Below are 26,483 nucleotides of genomic sequence, written 5' to 3' on the forward strand. Positions count from 1 at the left end.
ATTTGACCAACATGAGTTCAACCCTCTTTCTCTCCACTCTATACTCCCACCTCTAGGGGAGAATTAAAAGCTTGCACAGCCTGCAGGCTGAATCCAGCACAGATCCCTGCACACAGGGTGCTCTGTATATGTGTGTTGGATGATATGAAGTATCATGGGGATGCATGCATCACGTTTCTTCTCATAGTGAAACCCTGCAATTGTAACTCTACTGTAGCCTAGATTTTTGATGCAGATTGGCATTATAAATGCCCATACTCTGTGCCATCTGTCCCACTACCTAAAGCCATTCACTTGTATGTCACTAGGCTGCTGCTCATGTCTACACTTTGCCATTTGAACACTATTCCTCCTTGCAATCTCCTCCTCAACTGAACACTGCAATGTATATCTCATGAAGAAGTTTGGAAGACCACATGAGATCAAGAATGTCAAGCATGGCCCCTAGCATTTACTTTTATCATGTTAGTAGCAGTGTTTTGTATTCAAGTTGGCAAGAGTCTCTCCCTTCTTAGTTAGTCCGAAGGGCTCAGTTTTGGTTCTGTAGCCAAGCCCCAAGGAAGACAGTAGAGAATTCAGAGAATGTTAAAAGTCCACTCCCCACAGATATTGATCGAGGTAAAATCTTTATCAAGAGGTTCATACTTCTTATCTGATCCATTAGTGGCCTAAAGGGGACTCTCTGGGCAGGTCTGAGCATACATAACTAGCAGTTCTTGGACACCATGGCATGCTCTGAACTCACTCTGTCTTGAGTACTTGGTCCCAGATTAGAAGCATGAAGCGGCTTGGGATCCTCGGGCTGGTGGCCCTCTCAGAGTGCCTAGTCATGTAAGTACAGGGACTGTAAGTGGCCTCACCTATCCTTCAGCGGTTTTTCTTGTTCTCTTCTTTTTCCACCCATCAGGGTTAGAAGGAAATATTATCATTCCCTGACAGGCTGAAAGGTCAGCTCACACTTGTTGATGAGTACCTTCCCAAGGGAACAAGTGTTTTGGGGTCAGCCTACAGTGTTACATAACTCTGGGGGTGCCAGTTACATCATATCCTATGTGAAAATGGCACTCCTTGGAATGGTTCAGTGCACCGACTCTACAACTGTAAGTAGCAGCAGCATTTCTCCTGTATTTGTTTTCGTGTCTCCTTTCTGCTGTCTCTCCATTTCAGTGTGAATGTGTCTGTCTCTTCATCTCTTTCTCTCTCTCTTTTATGTCTTCCATCATATTGAATGTCTCTGTGCATGCTGAATTCTCTGATTTTTTGTTTCTTTGTTTCCTATTTTGTCTCTTCCTTGCTTCACTAGACTCTTAATTCTTCTAATTTATCTCCCATCTCCTGGCTTCCCCTCTTTTCACTCTCTTTTGCTTGATCCCCAGAGAAACATCAGGAAAGCTACTTCTTGGCTGTTTTACCTCTAACAAGCAGGGTGACCACAGCTAAGTCACAAATTCCTTGCATTTCAAATTCCTCCCAGTTAAAGGAAGATAATCATCTGCCTTCTACCTACTTCCCAGAGCTTCTTTGAAAAAGATACAGTGGGATGGCCATAGCAATGGTAATGGCTGTCATTTGTGAGACTTCCTACATATCAGGGACATTATATCCATCATCCCACTTAATACCCACAACATTCTACATGGGGGATGGTGGTTATTATATTCCACCTTCTTACCAATGAGGATATTGAGACTCCAAAGTGTCATACAATTCACCCAAGATTACACAGCAGAACCAGTATTCAAAACAAGGTCTTGGCCCAGGTCTTTGCATGGTATTCCTATAATAGAATCAAACTCAAAAATTCTGGGAAGGTACACAGCGTCATGACAATGCAAGGTTTGATAGTCATACAATAACATGGAGAGCTGATTGCTTCCCCTTCTTTGTTTCCTTTTCCCAATGCTCGGTGAAAGTATCCCTCTAACAAAGATCAAGACTATGCGAGAAACTCTCAGGGATGAAAACCTCCTGACACATTTTCTGAAGGAGAACACGGACAACAAGTCCCAGAATGCCACTGATGACCCGAATATTTCTCTTCAACCCCTGAGGAACTACAAGGATGTGAGTTTGTTGGGAAGATGGTGCTCCACTGCTCCCCCTGGTGCTCTGGCCTAGCATTAGGGTTGACCTGGATGGGCCAGGCTGGATGGTGGGGCTGGGGTTCCTTCAGAAAGCAGAAACATTGGGGAACAGGGACCCCATTCCCAGAGGAGAAGGCACTCTCATCCTCAGCTCTTGCTCTGTGGCAACTGGGCCTAGCAATGACCAGGAGCAGGTAAGCATCCATTTCACGCCAAAGATGTGCCATTAATGTGAGGGAGATTGTTCTTTCTGAACTAAATGATCCATGGAGTTACAGGTGAAAGCTGAGGCTTGCCTGATCTGAAGATAAAAGCAACTACACATCAAGTTTGAAACCCCAGGCAGAGGAAGGTCAGTCTCCACAGGCCCAAGGCCACCAGAAAAATGTTACTGCTACCTATAGCCTGTGACATCATAAAAATTTGACTCTCTGGTTATTGTTATTGGTTTTAAAAAAGGTCTCATCTCTCCTTCAAGGGTGCATAGACCAGTCTGAGTAATAGGCAAAGAGTAATTACAGGACCAATAAAAGGGCCAAGTGCGTGGTGTTGTTAGGACATGGTCTGAGCTTGAAGGAAGAGGCCTGTGGTGACCTAGGAGGACAACATAGCGAAGGAAACACTCAAGCTGGGCCTTGAAGGGGAGACTGGAGAGCTTCTCAAATAAAGGCACTGGGGCTTCCACGTATGTCCTGTGGTTAAGGCTCGGCTCTAATCTTGCCCTGAGATGGGTTCAATTACTGGTTGGTTAACCATGATTGCAAAAGGACCAAAAAGAAAAAAAGAAAGAAATTAATTAAATGAAGGCACCACTCTCAGCAAAGGCTGTGAGGCTTGGTGGTTTGAAAGTGATTTCAAGAGATATGGGACAACTCAAGGAAGGCAGCACTCTGGGAATCAAGGGTGGCCAGGGCAGCCAGGCCTGCCCTAACCATTCACCTCTGTCCCCCATAGATATACTATGTTGGCAACATCACCATTGGAACACCCCCTCAGGAGTTCAAGGTCATCTTTGACACTGGCTCATCTTGCATGTGGGTTCCTTCCATCCACTGCTCCAGTCCCTCCTGCCGTGAGTACCTGCCCCACCACCAAACACCCACCCACCTTATACTCCCCTCCCACCTATTCCTCCTTCCGTGGCACCTGAGGGACACTCATCACTTGTGTCTGCAGGTTCACACAATCTCTTCAACCCTCAGTTGTCCAGCACCCTCCGGCTCACAGGCCAGTCCATCAATTTCAAATACAGCACTGGGAGGATGGCTGGAGTTGTTGCCTATGACACTCTTCGGGTAATCAGGCCTAATGCAGCTTCTGGAAACTGGAATCTGAGTCAGTGCTGGCCCTGGGAGAAACCACTGCTTACCAAACACATACAGGACCAACTGGGACGGCCTTTCTTTCTCAAGGTCCCCTAGTGGCATGCCAACCTCCCCACACTGCATGTCTCTGAAGATACAGTGCCAAGCTGACACACAGACACCCAAATGGCTAACCCAGAGAGTGGCTTGGGGTGTGGATTTGCAGCTCGTTTAACTATGAAGAGCTCAAGGTTAATTTTACTGGGAGCACAAAAAGAGGGGAAAAAGCGCCCACTTTTCTATCCTCAGACTGTACTGGGCACTTTCATGGTAATAAAATGTTTAATCCTGCAACAACCCCATATAGCAAGTACTATGGTTAGCTCCTTTATAAAGAGGAGGGAAGTAAGGTGCAGAGAGCCAGGGACTTGGAAGTATCAGGCATTAAATAAGCAGTGGAGCTGGGCTGGCCCATCAGGATTCATGTATGTGTGAGATATTTGGGGAGAGGATAAATCTAATGTGAGGGCCCTGGTGTTAGCTGAATGCTTCAGGCATATGGGCAGGGAGAGCTGGGGCCACAGATGTGGGAAGGGTGTAATAAATGGTTTTTCACTGTAGGAGGTCTTTGAGAGCCCAATAAAATCTATGGCCTACATCCCAAATGGAACTGGGTACTCTCACTCTCTTTCTTTCTAACACACATCCAACCCCAAAAGCATTTTCCCAGGCAGAATTTTCATAAAAACCCCGGCACCAGCATTGTGTAAAGGGCTTTGTTTTCCTGGGCAGATGCAGAAACCGCAGTGCATTGCATTGAATTTGGTCCATTTCTGTCATCTGATCATAGTGCTGCCAAAGAGAAGACCACCCTGCTCTCTACTCATTTTATCCTCAAGTGGGAATCATTTGGTCCTGTCCTGAGTCTATGTTTCCCCACCTGAATAGAACACATGAGGCCATTTTGCCCCTCTTAGCTGGTTTGTGCAGGAGGAGTAGTGTTGGTTACAATCCATAGCCCTGCACAGGTGGACCCAAAGTTCCTGTCCCAGCTTGTTCTAGCCATCTGAGGTGCACCCAGGGCACAGCTAGGCCTCATGTCTTCCCTGAGGTGCTAATGGCATCTGCAACCCAGCCCAGTCCCAACCCCACTTCTGCAAACTTTATGTGGGATCACTCTTCCCCCCTACAGATCATGAACCTTGTTGACCTGGGCCAGCCATTTGTCCTGACTGAGACACAGAGTGGGTTTGATCATGCACCCTTTGATGGTGTCCTGGGCTTGGGCTATCCCAGCCTTGGTCCCAAAAGGATCACCCCTGTTTTAGAGAACCTGATGAAACAAGGCCTCATTTCTCAGCCTGTCTTTGCCTTCTACTTCAGCACGTAAGTCTGATCTGGACAAGCCCTTTCTCTAAATCTGCTGTAAGATGTTTCCAGATGCATGAAATTTTATAGATCTCCTGATCCAGAATTTTCCTGAGAGACTGTTTGGGCCAGCATAACTAATGCCAAAAGCCCACCTCTGCCCCTGCTACTGGTTTCCCTAACTTAAGTTTTATTGGGGCTCAACCATGCCCATGGTCTCAAGGACAGCTGCCTTGTCCAGGGAAGTTGAGGGAAGACTGTGAGAAATGGAAGGTGTCAGGGTACAGGCTGGAGGGAAAGGCAGCAGGATTTGTTCCTGGATTTGACATGGAAGGAAGGAGAGACATAGTGAGAATATTTTCTTCCTTGCTAACATTTTACCAGGATCCCAGAACCAGCTGCACATTTGGCGGGGGCCACTGTAAAAGGAAAATCTGAGACCTCCTGTTCCAAAAGTATTAGTAATTTCAGAACAGGGCTAGCAGAGGTATGGGGCCCTGCTGAGTGTGTGGCCCCATGGAAGGCACTGGCCACAGGCCCATGAAGACAACACTGGGTGCACCTGAACCCATGGACTTAGTGTTCTCCAGCCTTTGCTTTTGTGAAAAATGACAGGCTGCAAATGGGGGAAGCCATAACCCAGCAGCATGGTGTCTTCTGATGGTATCTCTGAGCACTCTGGTTGCTGGAAGGGACTAGGCCCTCTTCAGAAGGGTGAGTGGTCCGAGCCCAGCCAGGCTGCCCAGCTTCAAACTTCTTCTGTGCCACTCATTAGTTTGTGACCAACCATAATTTGGTACTCAATCCCTGCATGCTTCAGTTTCCACATCTGTAAATTGGGGCCATAGTAGTGTATCTGATGGTTGGATAACAACAGCCCTCAGACAGTGAATGGTGTTATTCTCCAAGAAGGATCCCTCCCTCTTCCTTCTCTCCTCAGCAGGAATAAGAATGGCAGTGTGGTGATGTTTGGTGGGGTGGACCACAGCTACCACAAAGGACAGCTCAAATGGATACCAGTGTCCCAAATCCGCTTGTGGTACATAACCATGAACCGGTAAGCCTCTACCTCTAAGGCCCACCCCTAGTGATGCTCCTGCACAAGCACATGGACACATGCAGGCACACATTAAATGCATGATCAGACACACAGTCACACACAGATACACTCAGAGACACATATAGACACACATCCAAACAAACGCATAAACATACACATAGACACACCACCCATAGGCTCAGAATCACCCCAGGCCTCCTGACCAGGGCCCTGATGAGGGTCCTGAACAAGTGCCTGAGAGGTGTGTGCAGCCCAGGGAGGGCTGCACCCACTGTGCTGTGAGGCAGATGGCATGCTTTGAGGACCCTAAGTACAGTGAGAAAAGGATCAGGGAGAATTTTGCCAGCCTGAACAGGGTTGAGATAAGATGATCAACTGTCCAGGGCTACCCAGGAAGAAGGGAGTGCTTAGTATACAAAATTGCTAGTTTAAAAACAGGGGAAGTCCTAGACAAACTGGTTAATATAGTTTCCTTAGGGAGAAGCTTACCAGCAGTGGAGAGGGGTTGGCTGCATTCTTGATACAGAAAGCACTCCTACCAAGAGCCACTCCCCCTACCCATTGCCATCCATCTCCACAACCTGGGAACACAGTGGGCAGAGGATGTGGCAGAGAGAATCAGGAAGCTGGGATCCAGCAGTGGCCTGACAACAAGGGGCAATAACTGATGGGATTCTGTGTGACACCCACTGACAGAAGCTTACAGGTCCTTTGGAGGCCCCCTGGGCCACCTCAGGCATTGCCTGGCCAGGGGCCTTGGTCTCTAAGCCGGGTAGGGGGTCATGCTGGGAAAAATTTCTCACAAGGTAGCCTGTGTCTCCCTCCCCATCACTCTGAGCATCTGCTGGCCCAGAGAAACTCATCTTCACTGTGTGGGTTGATCCATTACTGGTCAGACAACAGACACAGGTCTCTGGTTATTCCACATGCATTTTTTGACTCACTCACTTATACAATCATGCATTCACTCATTCATTTACACACTCAGCAAGGATACATTGTGTGTCCACTGTGTGCAGCACAGATGAGGGAGGCACTGAATATACAACTTGCCCTTACATCTAGTGAGGCAGACACACATGAAATGAGTCACACACATAATAAACTACCACTTTGGTACCTGCTACAAATCAGGATGAATCTTCAGTGAGAGCGACCACGCCAGGAGCCTGTTCTAGTCTGGGGGGAAGATGTCCCTGATAAAGGGACATTTAAGCTAGAAACTGGAAAATGAGCAGAAATTAACTAGAAAAAGAGGATGGGGGCCTTCTAGGAAGGGTGACCAGCACATGCCAAGGCCCTAAGGACCAAAATATCCTGGTGCATTCAAGAACTCAATATAAATCAAAGAAGTTGATGTGATTAGAGCAAATGGAAACAGAGTCAGTGCATGAGGTAAAGGATTGTTCTGGAGAAAGTCAGGGAGGGGTAGTCATGGGGGGTGACTTCAGTGTGATCCTGGTGCCCACTTTGTCCCACTGTCTCCCAGCATCACCATGAAAGAGGTGACCGTTGGTTGTTACCATGGATGCAAGGCCATTCTGAAGACCGGAACTACGTTGCTGGCTGGCCCAACTAGACTGGTCACCAACATCCAGAAGCTCATCAACGCCGTACCTTACGGTGAAGAGGTAAAGGGACATGCCACAGGGTCACCCTGAGGCTCTGCACACTCCAGGGTTCATCTGGGCCAACCTCTCTCCTCTTTCTCTAACAGTATCAGGTTCCATGTAGCAACATCCAGAGCCTGCCTACTATCATCTTCACCATCGGTGGCAATGACTACCCAGTGCCCTCTGAAGCCTACATCTGGAAGGTGAGGGGCCAAATCTGGAGACTGGTTTTCAAATCTGGAACTTGCAGGAAACCTTGAGCTTCAATGGGAGGAGGGCAACCTCTGCAGTCTAAGCCACAGCACTGCAGATGGTGCTGAGTCCAGGGGGTTGTGCCAGCGCCTCCCCTCAAAACCAACCGCTTGTTAGTAAAGGGCAGTCTAGGACATCCATCATCCTGGAAAAAATGGAGACAGCACCCCATGCCAGCATGGTGTGAGGCACAAGGACAGGGGAACACTAAGCACCTCTGCCCTCAAAGAGCTTCAGTTCCACCAGAGCCCTCAGATGGATGAACATGGAAAGTGAGCTCTAGCAATCCCTGAGATAGGCCAAGTTACCAATGGCATTGTCTGAAGACAGTCTCAGTATGTTGTCCCATCATCATCATTAATGTTCTCCCTTCCATCTAGAAAGAGTCCTGGTTGGATGATCAATTAACTAGTTGTCTTAATGCTCAGCTACAATTTCCAAATGCTAGGCCTCAGTTTCCCCTCATTGAGCTGGGCTGCCAAACCTCTCTGTGGGGACGTTGGATGCTTCATGAGTAAAGGGTACACAGTGACTGCACAGCCCAGGAATAAGATTGAGGCTTAATGTTAGCTCCCTAAGGGAACTTAGGGAAGGCTGATAGGCTCAAAGAAGGCTTTGAGGAAGACAGGGAATTTCAGTAATATGAAACCCCCAGCCTCATGGAGGCATGAGAGGCCTGCTTGGGTTGAGGCATATCTACACTGGAGTCCATGCAAATAGGACCTCCAGGGTCCCTGCCAAGTGGTACCAGGTCCAGAATGGGGGTGATGAGCGCTATACAAAAGGTGAGCACCAGGGTAAGTCAAACAACCCAACCTGGAGCGGCCAGGGAGAATGAGGGTATTTCATAGAAGTCTTCCTAGATGGGCTGAGCACATCCTGGCGAACACATTGTTGGGGGCAAAAGAGAGAAGCAAAGGCATTCTCTGCAGAGGAAAGAGCGAGCATGGTTCAGAAGGAAATAACTGGGCAGTTATGGGCCATTCTTGTCTTTTTTTTTTTTTTTTTTGAATTGTATTGAAATATACTTGATTTACAATGTTGTGTTAATATCTGCTGTACAGCAAAGAGACTCAATTGTGCATATATGTGTATATATTTATACTTTATTCGATTCTTTTCCATTACAGTTTGTCACAGGATGTTGAATACTGTGCTATACAGTAGGACCTTGTTGTTTATCCACTTTGTATAGCAGTATGCATCTGCTAATCCAAAACTCCAAACCTTCTTTCTCCCCCCCACCTAACTCAGGGCAACCACATGTCCTGGCTGTTCTTGGTTTTGGAAGGGCACTCCACTTCCACAGCTGCTGATACAGTAATTTGGTCCTTACTAAAGGAGGGAAATAAAACTGAGAAGCCGCCAGCTATGGATGCTATGGGGTTGGTAGGTAAGGGATGAGTCTGACTGGGGTGTATTTCTATCTCCCCAGGGTCCTTATAATATCTGTGTCAGCCGGTTTCGAGGGGGCACAGAGACCTGGAACCGGTTGGAGACCTGGGTCCTGGGTAACACCTTCTTGAGGACGTATTTCTCAGTTTTTGATTGGGGAAACAAGAGAGTTGGCCTGGCTCCCGCAGTGTAAACCCTGAGGCTGCTTCAGGAATCAATCCGGCCCACTCCAGGCACACATTCTCTCACACATAAGGCACTCCCAGTGAGGGATGGTGGAGGACTGTGTTTGGTGCTCTGCAAAGCCTTATTCTCAGTAAAGAATAAAGGAATCCATTCCCAATGATGCTAACATGAATGAGTGACTCTCTTTATGTTGGGGAGGTGTTTAATAATCTGGTAGGATCTAGAAATTCGTCTGAACCACAAGTGAGAGGAGCCTAGCTCCAACTGGCTTCAAGGAAAGAGGAGACTTACTGGAAGGATAGAGGGGTTACAGGACACAGGAAGCAGAGCAGTTCCACTATCTCAGTGACTGGACCCCAGAAATCAGAAGACTTCAGCTCACTCTTACTCTCCCTAACTCTTTTACTTCTCTCATTGTTGATTCTCTTAGCCTGACAGCTTTCTTCACTCAGGTTTCTACATGTTTATCCCCAATGAATCTAACCCATAAGTAAGAAGCTCAGAAACCATCAGGGTACCAGGGAGGGTTCTGATTGGTCCACCTCAGGTCATGTGTCCAGCCCTCCACCATGTATCCTTGCAGGCACATGGGGAACTATGATTGGTTTTACCTGGTCACATTGCATTGTGCCACATGTTTGACAGTTCCTTCAACAACATGTAACTGGAGCAGGGGAGAGGCAGCCCCAAAGGAAGTGGCAAGGGAGGTGTTCTAGACCATGGAAGAGTTGGCAACAACTCCACAAACTCTTCCACCTCCTCATTCAGAGGGATAAGAAGGGATAATAGAAATAGTTTCTATTCTTCTCATCTCAGAGGAAGTCTAGCAGTGGTCTTCTGCTTCAGGGGGTTCTGAGTGAGGCCCTTCAAGATGAGATGGTTCCCCTTGGTCCTGGCACCCCAGTCACCATCTTTCTGCCACCTACACAATGGATGTCCTTCCTAGCCCCATTTGCCAAGAGACAGCCTATGTGGATCCCTAGCCTGCCCCACCCCTCCAGGGCCTAGCATGTTCCTTCCCTTGGCCTCCAAGGTTGTTGGGGAAGATGCCATTCATATAAAAGAGTCCCAGGGTGCACAAAGCCTCAGCCTTTCTGAGCTTCCTCCAGGGGCAGATCAACAAAGCATTTGGTTAAAGTCAGCATGGTTTGGGACAATTAGAGTGGAAGCATCACTTCTTCCCAAATGGAGGCCCTTGGCATAGGCCCAGACTAGGGATAACAAGTCTCAAAGGTGGAGGGAGAATGAAAGGAGAAACGAGGCATGAGAAAGTAAATAAGGTGGAAAACACACCCCAACACATTGCATAGTGTTGACCTTTACTCAGGCAAGACAAACATGAGTGAAAGGAATGTCTCCCTTCCTTCCTTATCTTTGCATTCAGTGCAAATTGACTGAGCACCAGTGTGTCAGGTGCTGTGGTAGACCCCAGGGATAGTGGGCTGGGTTAGGAACCCCCACCAGTTCATGGAGACAGATAAAGAGAAAACCCCAAATGGGGGTGCTAGATGAAGAATACAAGAGAGGTGTAGATAGGAGGTCAGAAGAGTGACGGTCTTCGTTCTCAGGGAGACAGGGGATGGCTGGTGCAGGGCGAGAGTGGAGTCATTAACTTCAGACTTGCCTCCTCACTTTGAAACAAACTCCTAAGCCCTGCAGTTCCCCTGTGTGTGCATATTGGCTGTATGTCTAGAGTGCCATGTGCCTGGTCCTTTTGGGATAGCCCTGGAAAATGATCGGCTTGAGGGGAGTGAAAGAGGACCAGTTGCAGAACTTATAATTGGGGAAAGATGAGGGCAGTACCGGTATTTTTTTTTTTTAATAACAAATATCATAGTCTGAGTTTAATGGAGATATAACAGAATAGTATGTCAAGCTCATTTTCCAAGTGGTCTTCATGGAACCATAAGCAATGCCTCTCTGTTTTGAGAAACCACCAATAAGTATAATAATAATACCTCAGGTCACTTGCATGTGCCATTTCCCTGTGTCTCTATGACTCCTTGCAGGTTATGACCCCCATTGTACAGATGAAGGAAGTCTTCTCCAAACTTCTGGCCCCAATACTGGTGACAGGCACATAGCAGGCCCTCAATAAATACATGTTGATTAAAGGAATGGATGAATGGTTAGATGTTTCGACTAGAACACAGTGCTGCATCCATGTTGGGCAATATTTGGTATCAGCAGGGCTTACTGCTCTAACAACCAGAAAAAGTCAGGCTTTGCTTCCCTCCATGAGCCTACAGCCAGGGTCAGATCTGTGACTGTTAATGAGCCCAGTGTTTTTCAGGTTATATATTTGTTATCTGTGCTACCAACATTAGGATAAAATCTGATCTTCAATTTTTCTTCTTTATTTGCTGCACAGCACATCATATGGAATCTTAGTTCCCTGATAGACATCAAATCCAAGTTCCCAGACTTAAAGCACGAAATCTTAAACACTGGACCACCAGTGAAGTCCCAATCTCTGATCTTGAAAGCAACAATCTCACCCCAGCTTCCACTTGTGTTCTTCACCCTCTGCATACCACAGAGATTAATAGCCACTGGTGGGAAGAAATGTAGAAAAACACAGGAAAAAATAGATCTTAAAAACTTCTGAGAAGAGTATAAATTGGTACATTATTTTTGTAGTTGACTTGTTAAAGTATATATAGTTTTGTCCCAGAAATTTTTCTTCTAAGTTGTATGCTAATGTGATGATCAGGAGCACCCCAAAACTTCCATAAGTAAGGATGTAGTCCTCAGAATCCCTTACACAAGGGAAAATCTGGGACATCCCAAGACCCATTCAACATAAATTAACCACAGTACAGATAGGCCATCATGCAATCAACTACCATGAAATTGTGTTTTAAGAGCATATTTAGCATTATAAGAAATCAATTCAATAAGACATAAAGAGAAAAGCAAAGAATACTTTTGTATTGCAGGTATTGCATGATCCCAGATTTGATAAACACATGGAAGACAGTGAAGCATACTCATCCTGGAGCTTTTCTAACTGGGTTCACATCCCACCTCTGAAGCCTACCAGTCATATGACCTTCATAAGTTGATTTCTTCATATTGGTTACTTATTCTGTAAATTTGGGAGAATGATAGTCCTCCCTCACTGATCATACAAAAATGCAAATCAAATGACAGTAAGATACCATCTCAAATCCATTAGCAGGGTCATTATCACAAAACGAATTATAGTAAGTGTTGAGCACAATGTGCATTCCAACATGGTGTTGATTGGGAAGTAAACTTGTGCAGCCACTGGAGAACATAATGGCGATTCCTCAAAAAACTAAAAAGAGAATTCACTTTGATTCAGCAATCCCACTTCTGGGTATTTATTCCAAAAAATTAAAATCATGATGCCAAAGGAATATTTGTCCTGTCATGTAAATTACAGCATCATTCACAATAGCCAAGATGTACAAACAATTTAAATCCATCAACAGTGGAATGGATAAAGAAAATGTGGTAGAGACATACAATGGGATATCATTAGGACTTTTTTTTTTAATTTACTCATTTATTTGGCTGTGACATCACTGAGTTGCAGCACAAGTTATTTTGTTGAGGCATGTGGGATCTTTAGATGCCACATGTGAAATATTAGTTGTGGTAGGTGGGATCTAGTTCCCTGACCAGGCATTGAACTGAGGACCCTGCATTGGGAAGACAGAGTCTTCTCCACTGTGCCACCAGGGGAGTCCCATTCATGGCTGTTTTTATATTTTATTTGCTTCAGTTGATTTGATGTGATGCTGAAGTTTAAACCTTGCACCTCAAATGGGGATTTGAACCATGGTGGCTGGGACTGAAACCCCACCAAATCCCTGATTGACATATGAACACATGTGGCTTGGACTCAAACCCAGCCAAAACTCAGACTGGGGCTCAAGCTCATGCAGCTGGGTCTCGAACCCAGCAAAACCCTGATAGGGACTTGAATCCATACTGCCAAGACTGAATCCCAGCCAAAACCCAAAATCTTCCAAATAAGATCACACACTTTATTTCAGGACCTAAGGAAGCTCAGGTTCTTTATATCTCATTGCAAACAGAATTCAGTGAGAAACACACTAATAAGTAAGAAGTGAATTTATTTAGAGAGATACACACTGCACAGACAGACTATGGGCCATCTCGGAAGGTGATGAATATACCAGTGTATGTGGTTATCAGTTTTTACAGGGGTGAGTTTTTTAATAGGCTAATAATTGGGAAGAGTATTCCAGCTATTGCAGGAAGGGGAGGAGATTTCCTAGAATTTGGACACTGCCTACTTTTTCATTCTTATGGTTCTTTTATGATGTTCAAGGTCTAGTGAAAGTGGTGTTGTCCACCATCTTGGACCCATTTGATTCTACTCAGTTTGTGTTATGTCCTCGGGCTACGTCACACTTTCAAAGCTTGTGCCCTGTCCCCTTCCCTCCTGTTTCATTCCCCTGTAAGAGACTTTATTCACATATTCTTATGGGAAGCAGAAGGGCAATGATCCACCTTCTGTAACTGCTTCAAGGCTAATTAGGGAAATCACCCTGTCTGTCAGGGAAAATAATCACTGGATGCCTTATGCAGAAGCCTCTGGGTTCAGGAAACCTCCTTGCATTAAGTTGGTATAGGGTGGAATCCTCACATAATCATCATCATGGTGTGGAAGTGTTGTAATTGCTTCCATAGTTTTTCAATGAAACACATTAATGCTGAAACACTTTTGGTAACAGCTTCAGAGTACAAAAAAATCTGTAAAACTAGAAGACTTAAAAGGAATGCTTAACATCTCATTACAGTATAATTAATAAGCTTGGTTACAATACCAGAATTATGAATAATTGCATTTCACTAAATATACCAAACAATCTTAGTTAAAGACGTATCTTTAAGATACCTCACAGGCCTCATTTATGGTTCAAGTTGGTGGAGTTGAAGGACGTGCTTTCACTTCCTCTTGCAAGAGCACTGGATTCCCAAGTAACTGCTGAGCAATCATAGATGGGTAGATACTGGAACTTACCAAGAAATACACCCCACAACCAGAGACAAAAGTGAAGCCACCGTCTGACAGTGGGAGGGGCAGTATTGCGGTAAAATCAAGTCCCACAAACACTGGTTGGTTAACTCACAAACTTGAGAACAGTTATACCACAGAGGTCCACACACTGAAGTGAGGGTTCTTAGCTTTCCATCAGGCTTCCCAACCTGGGGACCTGGCAACAGGAGAATGCATCCCCAGAGAATCACTTTGAAGGTCAGCAGGATTTGCTTGCAGGACATCTGCATGACTGTGGTAAATAGAGGCTCCATTCTTGGTGGTCAAACAGTAGTATGCACACCAGTATCCAGGAGGAGGAGCAGTGACTCCATAGGAAACTGAACCATATGTACCTGCTTGTGTTGGAAGGTCACCTGCAGAAGTGGGGGCAGCTGTGGCTCTTTGAAGGGTTGAGGATACTGGTGCTGGGGATTATGGGAAGTGTTCATTGGCATGAGCCCTCCTGGAATCTGCCAGTAGCCCTACCAAAGAGCCTGTAATCTTCAGTGCTGGGTTGCTTCATGCCAAACAACCAACAGGGTGGGAAATCAGCCCCATCTATTGGCAGACAAGTGGATTAAAGTTTTACTGTGCTTTGCTGACCAAAGCAACATCCAGCCCTAACCATCACCAGTTTCTCCCATCAGGAATTGTGCACAAGCCTGTTAGACAGCCTCATCTGCCAGAGAGCAGACGGCAGTATCAAGAAGACATAATCCTGCAGCCTGCAGAATGAAAACCACAGCCACAGAAAGCAGAGAAAATGAAAACACAGATAATGTTGTACCACAAAAAAGAAAAAGATTAACCCACAGGAAAACAAACAAATGAAGTTGAGATAGGCAACCTTCCAGATAAAGAATTCAGAATAACGACAGTGAAGATGATCCAGGACTTCAGAAAAGGACTGGATGCAAAGATAAAAAAGATGTAAGAAAAGTTTAACAAAGACTTCGAAAAATTAAAGAACAAACAAACACAGATAAACAATACAAAACTGAAAGGAAAAATACACTACAAGGAACTAATAGCAGAATAACTGTGGCAGAAGTAAGATAAGTCACCTGGAAGGCAGAATGGTGGGAATCCTGCATGCAGACAAGAGAAATGAAAAAAGAATGAAAAGATATAAAGACAGCCTAGGAGACCTCTGGGGCAGCATTAAACACAGCAACATTCACATTATAGGGGTCTGAGGAGAAAAAACAGAGAGAGAAAGGACCCAAGAAAATACTTGAAGAGACTATATTTAGAAACCTCCCTAATATGGGAAAGGAAATAGCCACCCAAGTCCAGGAAGTACAAAGAATTCCAAGTAGGAGAATCCCAAGGAGAAACACATGAAGACACAGCTGTCAAATTCAAAAAAAAAATTAAAGACAAAGGAAAATTTTTTAAAGCAACACTGGAAAAATGATGAATAACATACCAGGTATCTCCCATAAGGTTAAGGTTAACACCTGATTTCTCAACAAAGTCTCTGCAAGCCAGAAGGGAGTGGCACACTATATTTAAATTGATGTAAGGGAAAAAAAAAACACCACCTAGAACACTCTACACACCAAGAATCTCATGCAGACTCAATGGAGACAGAAAAAGCTTTACTGAGAAGCAAAAGTTAAGAGAATTCAGCACCACCAAACCAGCCCTATACCAAATGCTAAATGAATTTTTCTAAGTGGGAAATACAAGAAAACAAAAAGACCTACAAAAACAAACCAAAAACAATTAAGCAAATGGCAATAGGTATATAAATGTTAATAATTACCTTCAATGAAAATGGACGAAATGCACCAACCAAAAGACCCATACTGGCTGAGTGGATACAAAAACAAGACCTATGTATATGCTATGCAAAAGAGACCCATTTCAGACCTAGGGAAACATACACTTAAAATGAGGAGATGGAAAATAATATTCCATATAAATGGAAATGAAAAGAAAGCTGGAGTGGCAATGCTCATAATAGGAAAAAAATAGACTTTCAAATAAAGAATGTTGCAAGAGACAAGAAAGGACACTACATAATGATGACGGGATCAAACCAAGAAGTGGATAGAACAATTATAAATATATATGCACCCAATAGAGGAGCACCTCAATACTCAAGGCAAAGGCTAACAACTATAAAAGAGGAAATCGACAGCAACACAAAAATGTTGGGGACTTTAACACCCTGGTTATACCAATGGACACATCACCCAGCCAGATAATTAATAAGGAAATACAATATTTAAGTGACACAATAGACCACATAGATTTAGTTGATGTTTATATGACATTCCATCTGAAAACAGCATATTACACTTCACAAGTGCACAGGGAATTTTCTCCAGGGTAGAGCACATCTTTGGTCACAAATCAAGCCTTGATAATCTTAAGAAAATTGAAATTGTATCAAGCATCTTTTCTGAATACAAGGCTATGAGATTAGAAATGAATTATAGAAATAAAATAATAAACTGCAAAAAAACACAACCAAATGGAGGCCAAACAACACACTACTAAATGCCCAAGAGATCACTGAAAACATTGAAGAGCAAATCAGAAAATACCTAGAGACAAGTGGCAATTAAAACACAACAATGCAAAACCCATGGGATGCAGCAAAATGAGTTCCAAAAATGAAGTTTTTGGAATGCATTCCTACCTCAAAATAAATAAATAAATAAATAAATAAATAAATAAGCAATAGAACCTTACACCCAAAACAAGAGAAAGAAAAAGAATCAAAACCCCAAGTTAGTAGAAGGAAAGAAATCGTAAAGGCGAGAGCAGAAATAAGTGAAATAGAAAGAAAACAATAGCAAAGATCAGTAAAACTAAAAGCTGATTCTTTGAGAAGATAAACAAATTGATAAACATTTGATGAGATTCAACAAGAAAAAGAGGGAGAAGACTCAAATCAATAAAATCAGAAATGAAACAGGAGAAGTTAGAAAGGACACCACAGGAAAAGAAAACATCATAAAAGACTACTACAAGCAACTATATGCTAATAAAATGGACAACCTGAAAGACATATACACGTTCCTAGAGAGATATAACCTTCCACGACTAAATCAGGAAGCAATAGAAAATATGAACAGACCAACTACAAGTAATGATATTCAAGCTGTGATTAAAAATCTTCCAACAAACAGAAGTCCAGGACCAGTTGGCTTCACAGGTGAATTTGATCAAACATTTAGAGAAGAGATAACACCCATGCTTCTCAAGCAGTTCCAAAAAGCTACAGAGGAAGGAACACTTCCAAGCTAATTCTAGGAAGCCAGCAACACCCTGATATGAAAAGCAGACAAAGATGCTACAAAAAAAAGAAATTTAAAGATCAATACCACATGAATTTAGATGCAAAAGTCCTCAACAAAATACTAGCAAATGGAATGGAGCAACACATTAAAAAGATCATATGTCATGATCAAGTGGGATGTATCCCAGGGATGCAAGGATTTTTCAATATACAGAAATCAATCAATTTGATACACCATATGAACAAATTGAAGAATAAAAACCATGTGATTATCTCAATAGATGCAGAACAAATTTTTGAAAAATTAAACACCAATTTATGATAAATTAAAAAAAAATCCCAGAAAGTGGGCATAGAGGGAACATATCTCAACATAATAAAGGCCATATACAACAAACCTACAGCAAACATCATTCTCAGAGGTGAAAAACTGAAAGCATTCCCTCTAAGATCAGGAACAAGACAAGGATGTCTTCTCACCTTGCTACTATTTGACATAGTTTTGGAAGTCCTTGCCACAGCAATCAGAGAAGAAAAAAATAAAATAAAAGGAGTCCACATTGGAAAAGAAGTAAAACTTACTGTTTGCAGATGATATGATATTGGATATAGAAAACCCTAAAGATGCCACCAGAATACTATTTGAGCTAATCAATGAATTTAGTAGAGTTGTGGGATACAAAATTAACAGACAGATCACTTACATTCCTGTACACTAACAACAAAAGATGTGGAAGATAAATTAAGGAAACAATCTCATTCACAATTGCAACAAAAATAATAAAATACCTAGGAATAAACCTAACTATGGAGGCAAAGGACTTGTACTCAAAAAATTATAGCACAGAAGAAAGAGATCAAAGTTGACACAAACAGATGAAGAGATATATTATGCCATTGGATTCGAAGAATCAACATTGTGAAAATGACTATAGTACCCAAAGCAATTGACACAGTCAATTCAATCCCTGTCAAATTACCAAAGGCATTTTTCACAGAACTAGAGCAAAAAATTCTAACACTTGTATGGAGACACAAAAGACCCTGGATATTCACAGCAATCCTGAGGAAAAATCCAGAGCAGGAGGAATCAGACTCCCTGATTTCAGAGTGTACTACAAAGCTACACTAATCAAGACAATTTGGTACTGGCATGAAATCAGAAATATAGAACAATGGAACAGGAGATAAACTATGTTTAGAAAGCCCAGAGATAAACTATTTTCAACTAACCTATGAAAAAAGGAGGAAAGTACATACAATGGAGGGAAGACAGTTTCTTTAATAAGTGATGCTGGGAAAAATGGACAGCTTCATGTAAAAGAATGAAATTAGAACACTCCCTAACACCACAGAGAAAATGAAAGTTAAAATGGCTTAAGGACCTAAATGAAAGGTCAGACAGTATAATGCTGCTAGAGGAAAACTTAGGAAGAACACTCTTTGATATTAATCACAGCAAGATTTTTTTGACCCACCTCCTAGAGTAATGGAAACAAAAACTAAACTAAATACAGGGGACATAGTGAAACTTAAAAGTTTTTGCACAGCAAAGGCAACTATAAACAAGACAAAAAGACAACCCTCAGAATGGGAATAAATATTTGCAAATGTTTCAACAGACAAAGTATTAAACTGCAAAGTTTATAAACAGTCCATGAAGCTCAATATAAAAAAGAAAATAAACAATCAATAAAAAATGGCAGAAGACTTAAATTTTTCCAAAGAAGACATACACATGAACAAGAGGCATATGAAAAGCTGTACAATATCAGTAATTATTAGAGAAATGTAAACCAAAACTACAAGTAAGTTTCACCTCCCAGCGGTTAGAATGGGCATCATCAGAAAATCTCCAAACAATAAATGCTGGAGAGGGTGTGGAGAAAACGGAACCCTCTGACACTGTTGGTGGGAATGTAAAATGATACAGCCACTGTGGAAAAGGGTGTGGTGGTTCCTTAAAATATTAAAAATAGAATTACCATATGACCCAGCAATCCTACCACTGGGCATATACCCAGAGAAAACCATAATTCAGCAGACCCATGCACTCCAATGTTCTTTGCAGCAGTATTTACAATACCCAGGTCATGGAAGCAATCTAAATGTCCATCGACAGATGCATTGATAAAGAAGATGTGGTACATATATACATTGGAATATTACTTAACCATAAAAAGGAATGAAATTGCAAAATTTGTAGAGAAAAGGATGGATCTAAAGCCTGTCATGAGGAGTGAAGTAAGTCAGAAAGAGAAAGGCAAATATCATGTATAAATGCATATATGCAGAGTCCCCAAAAATGGTACAGAGCAACTGGTTTACAAGGCAGAAATAGAGACACAGATGTATAGAGGAAACACATAGACACCAAGGGGGTAAAGCGGGATGGGGTTGAGGTGGGATGAATTGGAAGATTGGGATTGCCACATATATGTTACTAATAAGAAAAAAAAAGTATTGAATTGTACACTTTAAATATATGCAGTTTATTGTATGTCAATTATTTCTAAATAAAAGTTCTTAATAAATAAAGATACCTCAGGGGCCCTCTAAAGTACTCCACAGTTAGATGGAATTCACAAGAAAGTCAACTAAAATTTTGTGTTTGGAAAAATTGTCAAAAAGTTTGAAAACACTTGATCAGATAAGATGATAGGTCACTGTGAGACAATACTTATTCCTTAGCCAAAGTTACAAAAGGCCTCAAAAGCAAACACAGATCACTTAAAGGCAAAGAAATTTATACTATCTGTTAAGAAAAGCAGCATTTCAAGAAAACATTGGAGGGTAAAACCAAATCCACTCTTCACCCGGGCCACTCCCAACAAAATCCATTTACCCAACTAAACTGAACCCAATTTTAGGAAATTCTAATCATGTATAATTCTTTTTTAGTATTTTTTTTGCTCATTCCTCCAACCTTCTTTTACTGAAAATGTACAGCTTACTTTCCTTACAAATTTTTTTAACAACAAGTTACTTTTCTTGTTGACAAATTTATAATAAAATAAAGTTTTGTTTGATCTTTAGTAAACCTAAGTACAACAGAAAGATTATAGTCAACATGGATGACTGTAAAGACATTATATAAATCAAAACATCAAATTCATGCCACCTTCAATACCAGATACCAGTTTAATACTGAATATTTTCCAAATGACATGAACCTGTAATTCATTCTGTATAGACAATTTACCATTTGAGTATTTATATAAACAATTTATTTCCTTTATGTCAATTCAAACTATTTTACTGATTAACTTTGGCCATACCATACATCTATAATACACACATAGGTTCATTTGAACACACAAACACAAACAATAACTGAGGCTTAGAGTTCCCATTTCAAAATTTCAGTCCTGAGTCAGGTATGTCAACTACAACTGGCACACACCACTGGAACTTAACATCAACCTGTATAAGGTTTAAATCATGCCCTGCTTAACCTGCTTATTTTCAAAATCACCCTGAAAGAAGTTTAGTTTGGAGAGCTGAGATGAGGTACTGTGTGCTTTGTAAAAAACTGGGAGAAGAGGTCCTCAGATAATCAAATATTTACAGGGGCTGCTTTTATGAGCCCAATTCTTGGATCTCCTCATATCTAGAAAAACACTAAAATCCTTCATGGGAACAAAATGTCCTCATGACTAATAGATACCTTCTGCTAAAAAAAATATGTGCACAATGGCATGTACTCCCCTTTCACGAAAATCACACATACACTGTCCTTCTACCTGTCTCTTTGGAATAGTTTTAGAAATAACTGAGATGATGTTGTCCATGGCTTCAGTCCTCATTTTGCCTCAGATAAAACTTGTCACCACTCTCACATTGGGCATTTTTTCTAGTCAACAGGTACAACAGAAAACTTAACAGTTACAAGAGGTTGGATACAAAATGGGCTTCTAGCAGATGGAACAAATCAAAGTCACTATCTAGATGGCTACACATTTTTCCTAGTGTTTATAGAAAAGAAAGTGAGGATTTCTCTTTACCCTTGACAAGTCAAGTTCTATATTACCTTACCCTCTTTTTTTAAATTTACATTTTAAAACATGGAAGACATAGGTCATCTTGAGATTGGAAAACAAGGACTGCTTTGTTATCTTTTTCAAAGAATTGGGTGGTTACCTCAATGATATTGAAATCCTGGCATCCCCTTCACTTTAGCTTAGGGGTGAAGGCTGCCATTGGAAATTGCTCTCAGGTCCTACATAAAAGCTATAGTAGCTTTAGTCAGACCAGTGGGCGCCTATTTTGGTAATCCATTTACAAATATTTCTGAGGATCTTCCTTAGGTTTTTGAAATTTGTACCTTGTATTTAGACACTATATAACTCTTTATACCTAATAATCACTGGCTGGATATCTTTGGCTATGCCTGGAACTTTGAAAATCCACATTCCAGAGTCTTTACTAAGGCTTCTAATACAGGATCAGATTTTATCTGTTCCTTTTTTTTCTGTTAGAACCATATGGAGATGAGGGTGTTTCCCTTGTCCCTTAAAAAACAGAGTGGCCCCTAACTTAGTTAATAAATCTCTTCCCACTAAAGAGGTGGGGTTGTCAGGCTAAAACAGAAAGGAATGTAAAAACAGCTGCCCATTGATCTTGCACAAAAGAGGTTCCAGGAATGTGTGCCCCTGCCTTCCCTGACAACCCCGTTACGTTTTCCTTAAGACTGCTAAGGTTTCCAATCGTTGGATTAAGAACAAGAAGGTTGCACCAGTATCTATGAGAAATTGCATCAAGTGCACCACCACATCAATGACCACCTGAGGCTTTATATTACTTATGTAGATGGTATCTCTTTGCAGAGCCCCTATTGCCCTGGCATCCCTACAATCTTATAATTGCAAAATCATCAATGGCTGAGAATCCTCCTTCACTTTCTGTCATCTAGGACATTCCATCTTCCAATGCCTTGGCTGTTTGCAAAGGGCAGAGCAATCACCTGAATTCCAGTCCCATCTTTGTCTAACCACCTCAGGTCACATCAGGGTACAGCCAAGCCTCAGGTCATCTCTGAGGTGCTAACGGCCTCACCACCCAAACCCAGTCTCAGTCCCACTTTGCCAACCCTAATTTGGGAAACCCCTCCTCTCCCACAAATCGGAAACCTTGTCAACCTGGACCAGGAGTTTTCCCTGAGTGAGAAAGAGATTGTGTTGAGTGAAACAAAATTTGATGGCTTCCTGGGCATGGTCTACACCAGACTTGACCTCAAAGGAACCACCCCTGTCTTCGACAACCTGAGGACACGAGGCATCATTTCTCAGTCTGTCTTTGCCTTCTACTTGAACACTTAAGTCTCAAGTGGACAGGCCCTCTCTCTAAATGACCTACAAGTTGCTTTTATTTGTATAAAAATTAAAGACCAACTGATCCACAAGTTTTCTGAGATACTGTTTAGCTCAGCATAACTATTGCCCCAGGGCCACATGTGGCCCCCCACTGCTCACTCTAAATAAAGTTTTATTGGAATGCAACAATCTTCCTGGGCTCAAGGGCAGTTACTTGGTCCAGGGAAGTGGAGGGAAGAGGGATATTATGGAAGCTGTCAGGATACAGGTTGGAGGCAAAGGCAACAGGATTTGCTGATAGATTTGATATGAAATGAAGGAGAGGGACAGCAGGAATGTTTACTTCCTCACTAACATTTTACTGGAAGTGCAGGGCCAGCTATACAATTGTGAGGAACCAGTGCAATGTGGCACCTCCTGCTCAAAAAGTATTAGGAATTTCAACACAGGGATAGCAGTGGCATGGGACCCTACTTAGTGTGGGATCCCATGTATGGCAAAGGTCTCAGACCTGTGATACCAACTCTGAGTGAGCCTGAACCCAAGCCCTTACTGCCTTTGGGCCTAGGCTTTCTGAGATATGACAGATTACAGAAGGGGCAGGTCAGACCCCTCCAGCATGCTGTCCTTTGCGGGAATCTCTGAACACTCTGGTTGCTGGCGGGGACCAGGCCCTCTTCAAAAGGGTGGCAGGTAGGCAGCCAGCCAGGCTTCCAGCTTTGAACCTCTTCTCTTCCGTTCATTATTCGATGACTGACCTTGGTCAGGTAATTAATCCATCCATGCCTCAATTTCCACATGTTTAAATGTAGACCATAGTCGTGCCTCTGATGGGTGGATCAGCAGAGCCCTCAGACATTGAGTGGCTTTATTCTCTGAGAAGGAGCTCCCTGTCTTCTTTTTCTCCTGAGAGGGAAGGAGAATGGCAACTTGATGATGTTTGGTAGGGTGGACAACAGCTACCACAAAAGACATCTTAATTGCATACGAATGCCCAGACCAGATTACTGGCAGTTGAACATGAATGGGTAAGCCTCTTCTTTGAGGGCCACTCCAAGTGATACTCGCACACATGCACATGGACACATGGGGAAACACACAAATATGCAATCAGACACACAGTCACACACAGACACACAGCCTCCAACCACAAAGACACACATATAAACACAGACAGAGATGCATATAAACACATATTGGCGCATATATAAACTTGTACAGGAACAGAGATACACAGCAAAACACACAAAGATACATGCAGAGACACACTGGGAAACACACACATACAGATGCACATACAGACGCACACACAAAGAGACACACAAACACACAGATACACACATAAACCATAGGCTCATAATCACCCGAGGCCTCCTACCCAGGGCCCTGACCAGGGTCCTGAACAGTGTCCTGAGACCTGTGTGCAGTCCACAGAGGGCTGCACCCACAATGCTGTGATGAAGATGGCATGGTTTGAGGACACTATTATGCAGTGAAAAGATGATCAAGGAGTATTTCACCACCCTGAACAGATCAACAACTGCCCAGGGATACCTGGGAATGAGGGAGTTCTTAGTGCACAAAATTGCTAGTTTAAAAACAGGGAAAGTGCTGGACAAACTGGGGAAACTGGTCTGCTTGGAGAGAAGCTTATCAGCAGTGGAGAGAGGTGCACTGCATTCTTGAAACCTGAAAGCAACACATACAAAGAGACACTCTGCCTACCCTTTGCCACCCAAACACGCCAACTGGGGACAGAGTGGGGCAGGGGCTGGGACAGAGAGAATCAGGAAGCTGGGATCCAGGAGTGGCCTGAGATCGAAGGTCACTCTGGGGATCTCCACACAGCAGAGATCAGCTGGGTCAACCTCTCTCCTCTTTCTCTTACAATAGGTGGTTCCATGTGGCAGCACCAATAATCTGCCTAGTATCTTCACCATCAATGGAAATGAATACACAGTGCCCACTCAGCCCTGTAACTGAAAGGTCAGGGGACAAACCTGGGGGCTGATTCCCAAGTCTGGGACTTGGAGGAACCCTTGCAATGAGGCTGGGAGGAGAAGATTCTCTGCAAGCCAAGCCACACCACAGCAGATGCTGCAGAGCCTGTGAGGCTGGACCAGTGCCTCCCACACAACAAAGCACATGAGAGCAAAGGGCAGTCTGGGACATCCATCATCCTGGAATAAATGGAGATACCACCCCATACTGAAATGGTTAGAGGCACAGAGGATTGGGGGTCATTAAGAGTCTTTGCCCTCAAAGAGCTTCAGTTTAACCAACACCCTCAGAGAGATGAACACAGAAAATGAGCTCTAGCCATCCCTGAAATTGAGCAAGTGACAAGCAGGGTTCACTGGAGACAGTCTCAGTGTGTTTTCTCACCATAATGATTTACAATCTCACTTCCCATCTTGAAAGTGTCATGGTGGGATATCAATACATTGTTCCCCTAGATCTCAGAAGGAAGGCACCTTGCTAAGCTCCTGTTCCCCCTCTGTGTGTTGTGCTACCAGACCCCTATGTGGGGAGGTTGGATGCTCACGTGAATAAAGGGTGCACGGTGACTCCGCAGCCCCGGCACAGGGGTGAGGCTTCATGCCAGTTCCCTGTAGGATTTCAGAGGAGGCTGATGGGCTGCAAAAAATCTTTGAGCAATACAGGGAATTTCAGTAATAAGAAACCCCAGCCTCATGAAGGCATGAGAAGACCTGCTTGGATTGAGGCAAATATCCACTGGACTCCAAGAAAAGGGAAGTTGCTTGGGCTGGGCCAAGGTAACATGGGGCCAGATTAGGGATGATGAGGGCCACAGACAAGGGGATCACCAGAGTAAGTCTCCCAACCCAGACTGAAGTGGCCAGGGAGGGTAAGTGTGTGTCCAGAATGACTTCCTTGAGGGCCTGAGCATAGTCTTAAAGAAGAGGTTATGGGGAATAGGGAGAAGCAAGGGTGTTCTTTGCAGAGAAAACAGTGAGCATATGTCAGAAGGAAAGAACAGGGTAACTACACTCCATTCTTGTCCTTTTTTTTTCTTTTTTCTTTTCCTTGTAGTGAAGTATAGCTGATTTGCAATGTTCTGTTTATTTCTGCTGTACAGCAAAGTGACTCACTTATGCATATTATATATTGTTTTTCCTAATCTTTTCCATCACTGTTTATCATGGAATATTGAATATATTTCTTATATTATGCAGGAGGGCCTTGTTTTTTATGCATCCTCTGTATAGAGGTTTGCATTTGAAAATCCCAAACTCCAATCCTTTCCTCCCACACCACCCTCCTTCAGATCAACCACATGTCTTGGCTATTCTTGTCCTTGAAAGACCACTGCACTTCCCCAAAAGCTGAGAGAGCCAGTTGATTCTTACTAAAGGAGGAAAATATAAGAAGCTGCCATGTTTGCACACTTGGGGTGTAGCAAGTAACGACAGACTGCCTGCCGTTTATTTCCATATTCCCCAGGGTCCTTATGTCACCTGTATCAGCATGTTTCGAGGGGGCGCAGAGGACTTGAGTGAGTTGGAGACCTGGATCCTGGGTGACATCTTCCTGAGGCTGTATTTCTTAGTTTATGATCACAAGAACAACAGGATTGGCCTGGCTCCTGCAGTGTAA

General features: G+C 43.2%; 1 protein-coding gene across 1 annotated transcript; it reads left to right on the forward strand.

Moving 5' to 3' along the window:
- The first annotated feature begins 760 nt into the window (after positions 1-760).
- On the forward strand, positions 761-26,483 carry LOC130849218 (pregnancy-associated glycoprotein 2-like). Its single transcript, XM_057727954.1, has 9 exons — positions 761-831; positions 1,914-2,064; positions 3,039-3,156; positions 3,261-3,379; positions 4,581-4,774; positions 5,697-5,813; positions 7,306-7,447; positions 7,534-7,643; positions 26,345-26,483. Exons 1-9 carry the CDS (start codon positions 779-781, stop codon positions 26,481-26,483), a joined length of 1,143 nt encoding a protein of 380 aa, XP_057583937.1. The 5' UTR covers positions 761-778.

Source organism: Hippopotamus amphibius, chromosome 3, assembly GCF_030028045.1.
Source record: "Hippopotamus amphibius kiboko isolate mHipAmp2 chromosome 3, mHipAmp2.hap2, whole genome shotgun sequence".
Lineage (NCBI taxonomy): Eukaryota > Metazoa > Chordata > Mammalia > Artiodactyla > Hippopotamidae > Hippopotamus > Hippopotamus amphibius.

What these genes read in the sequence shown, in the direction of transcription:
- LOC130849218 (XM_057727954.1), top strand. Translation starts at nt 779, where the DNA reads ATGAAGCGGCTTGGGATCCTCGGGCTGGTGGCCCTCTCAGAGTGCCTA. An exon ending in TTTGCCTTCTACTTCAGCAC is followed by an intron (nt 4,775 to 5,696) that starts GTAAGTCTGATC and finishes TTCTCTCCTCAG; the next exon opens with CAGGAATAAGAATGGCAGTG. An exon ending in CCGTACCTTACGGTGAAGAG is followed by an intron (nt 7,448 to 7,533) that starts GTAAAGGGACAT and finishes TTTCTCTAACAG; the next exon opens with TATCAGGTTCCATGTAGCAA.